General features: G+C 49.3%; 5 protein-coding genes across 5 annotated transcripts; 2 read left to right on the forward strand and 3 right to left on the reverse strand. All coding sequences in view use genetic code 12, as the record gives it.

The window, feature by feature from the left end:
• Window positions 1-37: 37 nt before the first annotated feature.
• Window positions 38-2,341, reverse strand: LODBEIA_P22340 (uncharacterized protein; the record flags this gene model as incomplete). Its single annotated transcript, XM_066972211.1, has 1 exon — window positions 38-2,341. One exon carries the CDS (start codon window positions 2,339-2,341, stop codon window positions 38-40), a length of 2,304 nt encoding a protein of 767 aa, XP_066829172.1.
• A 382-nt stretch (window positions 2,342-2,723) lies between these two features.
• On the reverse strand, window positions 2,724-3,398 carry LODBEIA_P22350 (uncharacterized protein; the record flags this gene model as incomplete). The annotated part of the gene is made up of 1 exon (XM_066972212.1): window positions 2,724-3,398. One exon carries the CDS (start codon window positions 3,396-3,398, stop codon window positions 2,724-2,726), a length of 675 nt encoding a protein of 224 aa, XP_066829173.1.
• A 769-nt stretch (window positions 3,399-4,167) lies between these two features.
• LODBEIA_P22360 (uncharacterized protein) lies at window positions 4,168-5,451 on the forward strand (the record flags this gene model as incomplete). Its single annotated transcript, XM_066972213.1, has 1 exon — window positions 4,168-5,451. One exon carries the CDS (start codon window positions 4,168-4,170, stop codon window positions 5,449-5,451), a length of 1,284 nt encoding a protein of 427 aa, XP_066829174.1.
• A 3,353-nt stretch (window positions 5,452-8,804) lies between these two features.
• LODBEIA_P22370 (uncharacterized protein) lies at window positions 8,805-10,169 on the forward strand (the record flags this gene model as incomplete). The annotated part of the gene is made up of 1 exon (XM_066972214.1): window positions 8,805-10,169. The coding sequence occupies one exon, from the start codon at window positions 8,805-8,807 to the stop codon at window positions 10,167-10,169; it is 1,365 nt and encodes a 454-aa protein (XP_066829175.1).
• Window positions 10,170-10,641: 472 nt separating this feature from the next.
• On the reverse strand, window positions 10,642-11,880 carry LODBEIA_P22380 (uncharacterized protein; the record flags this gene model as incomplete). Its single annotated transcript, XM_066972215.1, has 1 exon — window positions 10,642-11,880. One exon carries the CDS (start codon window positions 11,878-11,880, stop codon window positions 10,642-10,644), a length of 1,239 nt encoding a protein of 412 aa, XP_066829176.1.
• Window positions 11,881-13,538: the final 1,658 nt, after the last annotated feature.

The raw sequence follows: 13,538 nt of genomic DNA on the forward strand, positions 1-13,538 counted from the left end.
TCCACTTATATATATATGTGCTGGTGTAGAAAATCCTCTACCTAGATTTGCTCTTGCCCTTTTTATCTGACATTTCCTTCTTTTTCTCCACCTCGCGAATGACCCTTTCCAAGCTCAACTTAACGTCGCCTTTTTGGAAGTGGTCCAAGTTGTAGTATTTAGGAGCAATCTCAACCAACCACTGCGGGTTAACGATCGTCACCGTTCGGATGTAGTTCTTGCTAGTCAAGACAAACTCATTATAAATCATCCATTCGCCATCCTTTTGCACCACCGTGCTTGGATGCACCAAGACGTCTTGGTTGTCCTTAACCGTCAAATAGCCTTTACCGCCGCTCTTCTTCTTGGCCACCTGCATGAAAAACCCACCAATTAAAGCCTTCTTGACATTCTCCCAGTACAACGCATCGGGGATCTCGTTATACTGCGAAACCAACTCCAAGTCATTCTTTTCCATGATCCTCTGCAATTGCGACCGGACATTTCTAGCCGATTGCAACGATCGATAATTTAAAAAGTTATCGCGACACCACTGGTGCTGCGAAACCCCCAATTCATTAGGACTATGTTCAAAAGCCTCGTAGACATTGATCAACGTCAAATGGTCGCCATCAGGGTGGGCAAATGACAATTTGGCTTCGTCGGCACGCTGTCTTGCCGACACGGGCCGCACAAACACCGAGGGCACGCTCAACATCGCCACAATCGTCAAGATCTCCTCGGAGCAATGGAACGCGGGAGAGCCAATGAGCATCACCGCCAACATGGGGTCAAGTGGGAAATGCGACGCCAAGCGGCCCAACGCCGTTAACTCGCCTTCATCGGAGAGACACTGCAAATAGTTCAATTCTTCCAATGCTCGCATCATGGTCTCGGGCGCTGGTGGGTCCATAAAGTCGAAATGCACCAAGTCGTCGATGCCCAATTTCTTCAACTCTAGCACTGTGGAAGCCAAATTTGATCGAAGAATCTCGGGGTACGACTGCTGGATCAACTCTTTTTGGAACGCTTCCTCGGTGTATAACCGGAAACATTTGCCCGGTCTGGTACGACCTGCTCTACCTGCTCGCTGCTGAGCGCTTGCTTTTGAGATGGGGGAGACTAACAACGACTCGACTCTGACTCTTGGATTATAAACCTTTTGCTTGGAGAAGCCGGGGTCGACAACGTAAACGACACCATCGATGGTCAATGACGTTTCCGCGATGTTGGTAGAGACAACGACTTTTCTTCCCGGTCTTCCCTTGGGGTTGTTGTTGACGGGGGCGGTTTCGAAAATCTTTTGCTGTTGCTGGGGCGGAAGCGAGCCGTACAAGGGGTACACTTTCAAAGGGCCGCATCCTTGCTCTCGGATAAGCGCATCGCCTTCCAACTGGATCTTGCGGCACGCTTCCTCGATTTCGTCTTCACCGGTGAGAAACAACAATATGTCCCCCTCATCCTCGGTGGCATGGATCTGCAAAGCAGTCCTAATGGCAGCATCGAGGTAATCGCGCTGAAACTCCGGTGTGTAGTAAATCTCCACGGGGTGGGTTCTACCAGGCACAGCCAACAAGGGAGCATCATGGAAATAGCTCTGGAATTTCTCCGCGTCCAACGTTGCCGACATGATAATGATTTTCAAATCGGGTCTCCTCAAACTCACCTGCTTGATCAACCCCATCAAGATATCAGTCGCCAACGTTCTCTCGTGGGCCTCATCCAAGATGATACACGAGTATCTCGACAAGTCATGGTCGTCCATCGCCTCACGCAACAACATACCATCGGTCATATACTTCAATATCGTCTTGGGCCCGTTTTTATGCTCGAATCTCACGCTATAGCCCACTTCCTCGCCCAACTGCACGTCCATCTCATCGGCAACTCTCAGCGCCACCGACATGGCAGCAACTCGTCTCGGCTGGGTGCACGCGACTTGCTTCCCCGTGAGATGCGGCATCTCGTCATACAATACAAACTGCGGGATTTGGGTCGTCTTACCGGACCCCGTCTCACCGACAAACACCATGATCTGCGTCTGGTGGAAGATCTTGAGGAACTCTTCACGCTGGGCATGCACCGGCAAGTCGCGTCTCGTAGCGAGGATCTTGAAATATTGCTGCGAGAACTCGTTCCCAGTGAAAGGGTTGCGTGGGCCATTTTCCAACTTGGCCGCGTCGGCCGATGTAGTTTGATGGCGGACGAGGCCTTGAAACTCGCCCGCGTCGTGATGGACTAGTTCATCATCGGAGGCTAATGCGTGGGGGTGGAGTTTGAGGGACTCTTCCGCTGCCTCGGCGACTTTCTCTGCTTGCGAGTCGTCTTCTACTCGTTGTCTTTTCCTTGATCTCTCTCCCATCCTCGTTTGACGAAGAACTACTTCCAATTTGCGCCCGGATTAAAAATTTCTAAACGGGCAAAATGGCATTGGCAATCGCATCGCATCGCATCGCATCGCCGCCGAGGGGAGGAGGAGGAGAGAGCCGACGGAACGTGCCGTAACTGGTAGCGTTGGGAGTTTTTCCGAAAGTGGTCGGGCATCCCACAACTACAATTTTTTGCATCCATTTTTAACTCAACTGTAGTTCTTTGACATTACAAGCCCAAAAGTAGAGACAAGGGTCAACTGATAAGAGGGTAAAGATTGAAACATTGACTAGTAGAAATTTCTCATCGATTTTAGCTTCAAAAAAAAAAAAAAAAGAGATCAAAACTACTCACTTCCCACACCACCACCACCATCATCTTTGAAGATGCATTTTCCAATCATTCAACCCGGCACTCAACACTTCTCTCCTGAAGTCCTTCTTAGCATCCATAATCACGCCGCGAGCCTTGAACCATTCCGAGATGTCACGCTGCAAGTAATTGCGGCTCTTGATCTTCATCGAGCTCAAAGTGACGAAATTGTAATCGTTGTAAAACTCGTCAAACAACTTCAACACCACATCAAACTCCTCTTTGCTCAACTCAATCTCGCCCAAAAAGGGCAACTGCGCAAACGACTCCAGGTAGACCTCGGCAAAGATTCCCACGCGGTTGCGCACAAACATATCGCGCGGGGCATTGTTCAAGTTCTGAAGCAAGCAGAATAGGGTAGTGATGAATAGCGTGCCCAGTTTCATCAAGGTGTCATGGATAGCCACGATGTGCGGGTCCTTGATCTGGGCCAGTCTCATGTAGTAAACCAGGCCATTGACTAGCGTAAGCGATAGTGCGATTTTACGCGGTTGTGGTTGTAGGGGAGTAAAAGGGCCAATGGTGGTTTTTGGAAAATGGGGTTGAGGAAAAGTAGATGGCGCACGAGGCGATGTTTGATCTTGGTCGCGAGGCACCCCTGGTTGTTCTTCGTCTTTGACAGGTGCAAATTGTACCGTGGTCTTTTCATTTGGGGTCGACGGTGCTACGTCCGGCATTAGCTAGCAAAATAGAAAAAAAAAGGGGAATAAGAAGGAAGGAAAGAAAGGAAAAAAGGGAGGGTGTGTTCCAGTCGTTGTTGGTGGTGATTGGTGACGGTGACGATGATGACGAAGATGATGCCTCGGATAAGAAGCAGGCAGGGACGGGGTTCTTGAATATGCCGATCTCTGTCGGCATCTGTGATTTCAATATTTTTGGAAAAAAGCGTCACCGCTTGCCTGTGCATCTTTGGAAACGAAACAAAAGATACTACAAGAGGAGGCAGGGCTTTTGGAGTGAGTTACTCACCCTTGAGCGGACTCACTGGAGGGGGGTACCTTGAGTGGTGATTATGATGAGACCCTGTGCCGAGGGTGCCAGTCTATGCTGCGCTCTTTGTAGACTCCACCTCTAAGCGCCGATCCCAAGGCATGCACAACCTTGCACTTGCCCGTTAAAAGTTGGAGAATGAACCCGCCACCACCACCACCACCAACGGCCTATTCCCCAGATCGATTCCCATCCCTCTTGCTCTTAGCCGTACCACTTTGGTTGTCGCTCCCCCTTGTCTTCACGACATACTCGTGAATCGCCCCGTGTGACCAATTACCGCATTGGGCCACGAATCGGGATTTCTGCAACACGTTGTGAAATTTAGTGCCGCACGCAGAAAGGACACCCTACTGGCCACCGTCAAAAAGAAAACACCAACGACGCTAGCCAATAGATTATCGAAAGGAAAGGCCAGCGAAGATCCCGTTTTCTCCTTTTACCTCCAGTTAAAGAATGACAGGAGGAATCCTAAGCCTATGTCTCATAGTTGGGGGCACGCTCATCACCGGAGCAGCAAACTCGCTTCTAACCAAATACCAGGACAACCAATGCGTCAAGAACTGCTCTGGCGCAGAGGGGACGCCGGTGAAGTTCGAGCAGCCGGGCATCCAAACCCTCCAGATGTTTCTCGGTGAATTGGCCATGTTTCTCGTTTACATTGCGTATCGATATCACCAGGCCCAACAAGTACAACAACAACAGCAAAACAAGAGAGGGGCCGACGCGAGCGAAGTTTCAATCTTGAGCTCGCCTGAAAGTGCCGGTGCAGACGACACTGAGGAACGCATCAAGCGCAAAGTGCAAGCAGAGCATATCGGCTTGCTCGAGAATTGGCGATTGGCCATTCCCGCAATTTGCGACTTGAGCTGCACCACCTTGTTGAACATTGGCTTGGTTTACACCCCCGTTTCGATCTACCAAATGACACGGGGCTCGGTCGTGTTGTTTGTGGCGATATTGTCGGTGGTGTTCTTGAAGCGGAAAATCACCAAATTGCAATGGCTCAGCTTGCTGTTTGTCACTTTGGGCGTTGCCATTGTGGGACTCAGTGGGTCGCGTCACAGCGGGCTGAAGTCAGTCGCTAGTGCAGCCACATCGGCCTCCGCCGCCGGGGCTATCATCTTGGGAATCTCGCTTATCGTTGTTGCCACCTCGCTTCAAGGCATCCAGTTCGTCGTGGAGGAACACATACTCGCGCGCAACCCCATCATGCCGCTCCAACTAGTCTACATCGAGGGTTTCTTCGGCACAGCCTCGATACTATTCTTTATGATCTTGCTCAACTATATATTCAGCTACTGGCAAACCCCCGACGAGTTTGCCGACTCCAAATTTAACATGATTGAAGCGTTTGCTCAAACAGTGACCAACCCCCGTGTGCTCATCTCGTCGATATTGATCATGATCTCGATTGCTACGTTTAATTTCTGCGGGTTGTCGATTACCCATCGCATTAGTGCTACGGCGAGGAGCACGGTTGACACGTGCCGGACGCTCATTGTGTGGATCGTGGCTATCGCGATGGGGTGGGAGCAGTTCCACTGGTTGCAGTTGCTGGGGTTCATTGTGCTTGTGTGCGGCACATTGTGCTTCAACGGCGTCATCAAGCCTGAAGAGTGGAGGTGTACTCCCAGCTGGTTGAAGGAGAAAACTAGCGACGGCCAAGACCGCGCTGTTGCCGGTGAAGAGGGTAGAGGCTTAATTGAAGACTTTGAGGAGTTTGAAGGAAGGACTTAGGGGGTGGGAATGCCGCAATTACTGAAGATTGAGCTGGCGACGATGAAGATGGGTCAGTTTTTTTAGAGTATACCGAGCTTAGTGAGATGAACCCAGTGAGGAAAAACTCACAAAAAATGTAACTAGACAACGTTGAGCTATGAAGTGTTATTGCCTCATGGCTCAAAACTTAAAAGAAGCGAGCTATATTGCGTAAGCTGAGGTAGTCATCTGTGCTCATGTTGCAAACAGAGGATATCCACTTGCATTCTTGAGCTCGAGGTCGAGTGGTATCACGTGTGCTCTGTAGTTATCGCGCCAGACTGTTCAAGTTGCACGTGAGCGCAGCCTTGTGATTCGGGACACTGGTACCACCAAACTTTGTCATCTGACTTGAGAGGGGAGGGGCAAACGAAAACAAGAGAAGGAGTCATTTATCAAAGTGGGTACATCATAGGTGCACTTTTTGCAGCTCTTGATGTTCGTATTTTAGGAGTGGTGGAGTTGACATCTGCATCATCGGCCATGCGCTTCGAGTAAGAGAGGAAAGACATCCGCGTTATAAAAGTCACGGTCTACGGGTACCTTCTTCATCAGTCTAGAGCCATCGAGCAAAATTGGAGAAGTTTGCATCTTGTTATGCAAGATCTATCGCCAGCGGCGATCGACAACATGCGTTTTTTTTTTTAATGATTGGTTGATGACGATGTCTCACATCGTAACTCTGGTAACTCTGATCTTGCCACGTTCTGACTCTCAGTCTAGAACTACTCCATCCCTTCCCTCTTCACGATCGATAACATAAGCCAGCCCCGTCAACTGCATAATATCCATACCACGACTCCCCTCTGCGGGAGACCTGCCGGTAACAGAAACACCGGGGGTCCCTTGCACGTGTGAAACTACGATGAAACAAGAGGACATCTTCATCACGTGAAAAATATGATTACGGCACAAATTGTCAAATTACGTTTAGTGCTCTGCAGCCACTACAGAAACACAAATCAGTCAGGAAACCGTTTCAAGAATGCCATTTCTCGAGGTCGATCTCTGATTTTCTTTTTCATTCCACCCCGCCTGTGGTGAACGGTTTCAACCCCAAGATGATGGTTAGCTGGCTTGCAACTTCAAAAATGGCCCGAGCAACAAGATCAAATCAAACTTAAAAAAAAAAATGAAAGATCTTGTGTGGTGATGGAGGCTGGCCCTTTTTTCATTTTATTATTTCCTTTCTTTTTTTTAGCGAAATTGCTGCGAAAATAAAAAAATGAGCTGCTGCTTTAGGAGTTTCGTGTCAGCTTTGAATCAGCTGAGTTTTACTGTGCTATCCTGAGCTAGAGGTCTAGAGACGAGGATACGTGTTGTTAACCGTGGTGGAGGGCCCTTGGTGCCGAGACGAAATGCAAGCAAAGGTGACGTCGATGTGACATTCTCTTGGGAAAAATAAAGAAAAATAAGCTCAGCACCTGGGTATTTTCGTGACATCATGGTTATGATGCTATGGTTACACTCCCGGCAAACCAACGTCCTCGCTTGTCTAAAGGAAGAGAATGGGAGGAATCGGCTCATGATAGCTCGAGGTTGTTTAGCCGAACTAAAAAAGAAGTGTGCTATTTTGTCACTGCGTGGCCCATGCTTTTCGAGTCCCACTGCTGGTGCGCTCGAGGCGAACCCAACTGCAACATCGCACTAAAAAAAGCAAATAGTCTTCAACTCTCCTAACCCAAAGCCATACTAACCCCCAGTAGCCCATTTAGAGTCCGTCCTCCCGTGCTGGATCAATCAAGAGGAAAAAAAAAAAAAAAGAAAGAAATAGCGCGATGTCCTCGAGACTCTTTTCTCGCACGAGTCTCTGCTTAGCCCATGCAAGGCACCTAGATCTTTCCCGCAGCAATGCCTCCCTGTGATGCAATATAATAGAAAAAAAACGCTTCATCCTTCAGTAATGAGCCCATCACTATGAAAGAAACAAAAGAACGTGGGGTGGGGTTTTTGTTGTCTCTTGATCCAACACGACGCTGCGCCCAGGTGCATCATGGGTCGCTGGAGGAGCAAGTGACAACAAAAACCGCAAGTCGATCTCGAGATGAAACAAATGGCTAATCTTTTAGCTCAGGCAGAGCTCATTCCCGAGGTAGCATCCGAGCCAAGCCCAAGCGTAACCTCGGGGGGTGGTGGTGCTGGCGCAAGGCAACGTTATTCGAAACGAATCCTCGACGAGATCAGCAGACCGTCCAGCCACCAAAATTGCAAAAAACAAAGAAAAAAAAAAGACCCGCTCTTCTTCAACCCAGATCAATTGCAGCTACACCCACCACCACCACCACCACTATAGGCAATGTGCGATACTCGCTCTCGTCCCCATACCAAGAAATGGCTGGGAATGGGATCAAAAAAAAAAAATCAAAAACAAAACTAAAACTTAAAGACCAAAAAAAATAAGAAAGAATGCGACGATTGGGCTCGTTATAATTTTCCCATACTGACGTTTCTTGCTGCAAGCAGCAAACCCATTCTTTCTGGCAATGTGACGATCTTAACTGCGCTCTCACGTGACACAGCTCGATAACTCGACAGCGGGCCTTGCGCTTGTGAATCTAGCCCTCAAGTCCCTCCCCCATGGGTGCATTTTAAGCCCGCGCCAGCCCCCAACGCAACAAGGGCTATCAGCTGCGCTCTAAATCGAGGAGCTGCTAACACACCGCGTTGTTCTGCCTCTCCTTGTCTCTTTTGCTGTTGTTGTTGTTGTTGCTGAAGGAGTCTGTTGACGAAGATTTTTTTTTGGTTTCGTGTCGTGTTTGTTTCCAAAAACGGATGGGTTTGTATGCAGGTTTCTCCTTGTTAGCCGCTACCAATTGCTAGAGTTGAGCGACACAAAACACCACCGAGACTTTTTTTTTATTTTTTTTAGTTGTTTATTTTGCAACAATTGTAAACATATACCCAATCGAATGGGGGCACGCCATTTAATAAAAAAAAATTACCCGAATCCACCAGGTGTTCAACAACAAAAATACACCATTTTCTCTTTGGTTGGTTCCTTGTGATTGAAGACAATATATTCATTTAATCTTGCTCTTTTCCTTCTCTCTTGTTTTTTTTTTTTGTTTTTGATTCTTTTGTTTTTTGCTTCTCTTGTTTTTCCTCCCTTTCGGTCTTATCCAACACTCCAGGCTTAGCGACAGTCAGTTTCGAACTTCAAGTAGAAGTGCTTGTTGATTAGTTAAAGACCTACTTTCGTCTTCTCCCACACCGACCCTTCATTCCTTCCTTTCAGAAAAAAAAGCATACTTTCATTAAACTACCCCAACTGTCAAGTCCCTCCTTAACACTTTCATTAAACACAAGCTCGATAATAGTTCAAAAACATTGAAATGAAGTTCACCACGGCGTCGTTGTTGGCAGTGTTGTCTTCGCTCGTCTCCGTTGAGGCCAACGGGTGTATTATAGACGGAGGCAACTACTACTGCTCAGAAACAAACAAGGTCTTGTACAAAGGCATTGGCTTCTCCGGAAGTTACCAAGACGTGATCTCGATGGACGAAACTTCGGGAGTGTGCAAGCTGCAACCGTTTGCCTTTTCCGGGAACTTGGCACCTTTGAACGAAGAAGTTTCGGTGCACTTTCGAGGCCCCATCAAGTTGTTGCAGTTTGGCGTCTACTACCCCAAGTCCAACTCCAAGAGACAGCTCGATGAACAGGACTGCAACGTGAAACACATCCACCACAAGCACAAGAGAGCCACTGAAGTTGTGGCTGTTACCGAAACCGTGTTTGTTGACTCCAACGGCAATCTCGTGACCTCGCAAGCGACATCCACCGTGTCGACTTCAGAAACCCCCGTATCCGACAAGGCGTCACCAGTAGCAGACCCAGTGAGCCAAGAAGCAGGCACAACCTCCATCTCAGCCTTGGGCGGCGAAGGTAAGGCCTACAGACCGCTCTCGACCAAACTGGCCCCCACCACCACCTCCTCGGTGCCCGAGTCAAGCGAGACCCCAACCGCCGACGGCGCATGGACCAGATCCGCCTACTACACCCCCGGCTCCGCCGACAGCTGCGTCTTCCTCAACTACTACGGCGGCAGTGGCAGCGGTACATGGTCAGCTGCGTTCGGCAACTCGTTATCCTACGCCAACGCCGACAACTCCGGCGGCTCACTGCAGCCAGTCGCCCTCTCATCCGTCACGCTTCCATCCAACAAGGAATTTGTGATTATGTCCTCGCAACAATGTTCCAGCGATGGCTCCTGCGGCTACGTGCGCCCCAACAGCGTAGCGCACCATGGTTTCGGCGGCTCGTCCAAGATCTTTGTCTTTGAATTCGAGATGCCCCATGACTCCGCTTCCGGTTTCAATGGCGACATGCCCGCGGTGTGGCTTCTCAACGCCAAGATCCCGCGCACGTTGCAATATGGCGACGCTTCATGTTCGTGCTGGAGCACCGGGTGCGGCGAGTTGGACCTCTTTGAGATCTTGAGTGGCGGCTCGACCAAGTTGATTAGCCATTTGCACAGTGGACAAGGCGCTGCATTTGAGAGTAATTCGGGTGGTGCTGGATCGCAGGATTATTTCGCGAGACCCACGTCGGGGTCGATGAAGGCGGCTGTTATCTTTATTCTGGATGAGGTGCATATTTTGAAGGTTGATGATCTGGTTTCTTTCGATGCTAGTTTGACGGAGGAGGTGGTGAATGGATGGATCCAGCAGAGTGGGTCCGCTGCTACCATCGGCTATTAATTTAAAACCTCGTTCCCCCTTTCCCTTGGAACCACCATGGCTGTCAGTGATGAACAAAATGTTGTAATATATAGAGCCGGCGGCCCTAGCTCAGCCACAGGAGTGGAGAAATGCCGCTTCGAGATGAAAAAGCTTCCGTGGGCAACCATTCCATCGTGTGTATCATTAAAACAAAAAAAAAAAAAAGAGAAAGGGAAAGGGAAAGGGAAGCTACCCCCCCCCCCCTCCCTCCTTTAGAGGCCTCTTGTTTGCTTGATTTGACTTGTTTTGAATGTTGATTTTTTGAGTCAGTAGTGTTTGACTTTATATATAGAGTTATTTTATTCGTTAATTTACTAGAGTGGATCATCTTCATTTGCAAGGGCCTGGAACCCCCGCAGCCAGTTGGCTTTTCATTTGCAAGGGCCTGGGGCAATTTGATTGCTAAAATACACGATGTTTATTTAGGTGGGAAAGCTAAGGACGGACTACTTTACTCTCTAATGATAACCGAGGCGGCACCCATGCCGGTACCGATACACATTGAAGTCAACCCAAACTCGCCAGGCTCCAACAATCTCAAAATGGTAGCATACTGTCTAGCACCGGTGCAGCCCATAGGGTGGCCCAAGGCAATGGCACCACCATTCTTGTTGACCTTCTCCTGGGGGATGCCGCAGCTTTCAATGGAGTAGAGACACTGGCCAGCAAACGCTTCGTTGATTTCGTAGACATTGATATCGTCAATGGTCAAGTGCAACGCCTTCAACACCTTGGGGATAGCGACAGCGGGACCGACGCCCATGATTTCCGGAGGCACACCGCAGATCGAGGTTTGCAAGTACTTGGCCACGGGTTTGTAACCGTGCTTTTCAGCAAAGGAACGCTTCATCAACAAGACCAAAGCGGCGCCATCGGTGACTTGCGACGAGTTACCGGCAGAACTGACACCATTTTCCTTAAACGCCGGCTTAATCTTGCTCAAGCCAGCGGCAGTGACGCCGGCTCTAATACCTTCGTCTTCACTGATCCAAACCTTCTTCTCCTTAACGTCGTCGTCGTCGTCGTCCTCGCCTTCCGCTTCATCGTCGTCATCGTCGTCATCTTCTTGGAAAACTTCAATGGGCAAGATTTCGTCCTTGAACCTGCCCTCTTTCTGCGCCTTTTCCGCCTTGTTATAACTCGAAGCGGCAAACTCATCCTGCACGTCTCTCGCAATGTTGAATTTTTCACAGACATTCTCGTTGGTTATGCCCATGGGGATCTGTGTTTTCAAAAACTCGGGGTCCTTGGCGTATGCCGCGTCGATGGCAACCAACGCGTTGGGGCCATAGTCCTTGGTCATCGACTCGACCCCGCCCGCGACACCGCACTCAATCTCGCCCAACTTGATCTTGTTGGCAATCTGCGAGATGGTCATCAACCCCGACGAACAGAGTCTGTTGATGGCGATGAAGCTGGCCGTGTGGGGGAACCCCGCCGACATCAACGCGGCCCGGTGCTCAAAGTCGCCGCCCCTCGCGTGCAACACGTTGCCAATGGCGATGTCCTGCACCAACTTGGGGTCCAACTGCGTCTTTTTGATAAACTCGTGCGCCAATTGCCTCAAGATAAAGTCGGACTTGACGTCCTTGAAGCCGCCTTTGCCTCCTTTGGTCAACGCGGTTCTGTACGCGGCCACAACAACAACATCGTCGGCGTTCTTCTGTCTGAGCTGCTCCTTAACTGACATCCTGGGCGGTCTGCGAAACAAAAATCAACAAAAATATATGTAAAAATGCGCTGACGCTAAAGCCGGATCCAAACCTGAAGCTCGAAACCTAGTGATAAATAAGAGAAAAAGAAAAAGCACCTGACGTTGGTGGATGGATGGGAACCGAAATGAAAATTTATATATATATATATATATGTGGGGATAGTGGGTTATTGGTGCTATATATATATATACAGGGGCAATCTATGCTACACTACCTGCCATAATAGAAAGGGGGGGCGAAAGACTTCAAAAGTATCTTATGAAAAAAAAGCCAAATGGAGATATGGAGAAAGAAGGAGGGGGGCGGAGGGTAGTGCGCCCGTGCCCAAATCATGGGGAAATATAACTGCTGCTACTATGCTCGGCTCCGATTCTTTGCGCTAACAAAAGCTAGCGCGACATTTGTCCGAGCGACATTGAGATGTCCCCGGGGAACCGGGGAAAGTGTCCAAGGAACGAGCCAGTATGTGTATATATATAAGGTCAGCAGTTTTTTTGCCCATGTTGAGTCTCTAACCCGACGGCCTTTTTTCTTGAGGTGTTCTTGTTGGGGTTTGTTAGCAACAGGCGGATGTCGGTGTTACCCAATACGACATTGGACGAAATAAAAAAAAAAAAAAAAAAAAAAAATGCGATTGAACCGAGGGCCAACGGTTGTTTGACGTATAAGAAGCAGACGAAGCCAGCAATGCAACTTCCACCGGCGCTGAAGAAAGTGATGTAGGAGTTAATCCTCCCCTGTTGATTTTTTTTGTCACTTGTGTCTAGCGTTTTTACGTGGTTGTTCCATCCGGTAATGTGGGGAACAACAGCAACTTGGCTTTAAGCTCTTGGAACCAAGGCCAACTAACAGCTAGAGCCATCTTGTATATTCTCTCTGAAGGGGGGGGGGTTTTGACATGACGTTTCGTTCTCTTTTTTTTTTTTTTCTAGATTTATTTCCATGCTAAGGTGCCCGTAGCAAGTTCTACAGGTGAGACCAGAGATGGCCCCGTAGCAAATTCCACAGGTGGGACCAGAGGTGGCCCATGCGCCGCCTTTTCATCCAAGCAGGAGTCCCGTCACTTGAAACTACGCAATGGAGGGAGATCACCCCTGGGGTCAGTTGAACGAAAGTGCCCGTAGCAAATCACACAGGTGAGACCAGAGATGGCCCCGTAGCAAATTCCACAGGTGGGACCAGAGGTGGCCCATGCGCCGCCTTTTCATCCAAGCAGGGGTCCCGTCGCTTGAAACTACGCCATGGGGGGGGGGGGGGGGGGGGGAGATCACCCCTGGGGTCAGTTGAACGGAGCACTGTATCGGTGGTTTCTCGTAAAGGGCAACAGTTTAGCAACACATGTCTCTTTCCGCGCGCGCATTCTCTCGTACGCAAGCGGAAGCGCAACCCAATGCTTTTTGCCCATGTGGATTCGTCTAGTCACGAGAAAAAGGAGAGTCTGGCATATTAACACAGCTCTGCAGTTCCCCTTATGGCCATAGAGAGCTGCAGTTTATGATACAAGTGAGGCCATATCAACGCAGTAGTGCATGTCTTGCCTCCTGCCCACAACAAGTCAACGGAACCGATGGCACGTTCAACAATCACCCTCCTGGGCTTCTCACGGCGTCCAAACTCGACTCCCTTGCCGTCT

Source organism: Lodderomyces beijingensis (genome assembly GCF_963989305.1).
Source record: "Lodderomyces beijingensis strain CBS 14171 genome assembly, chromosome: 3".
NCBI classification, from domain to species: Eukaryota; Fungi; Ascomycota; class Pichiomycetes; order Serinales; family Debaryomycetaceae; genus Lodderomyces; species Lodderomyces beijingensis.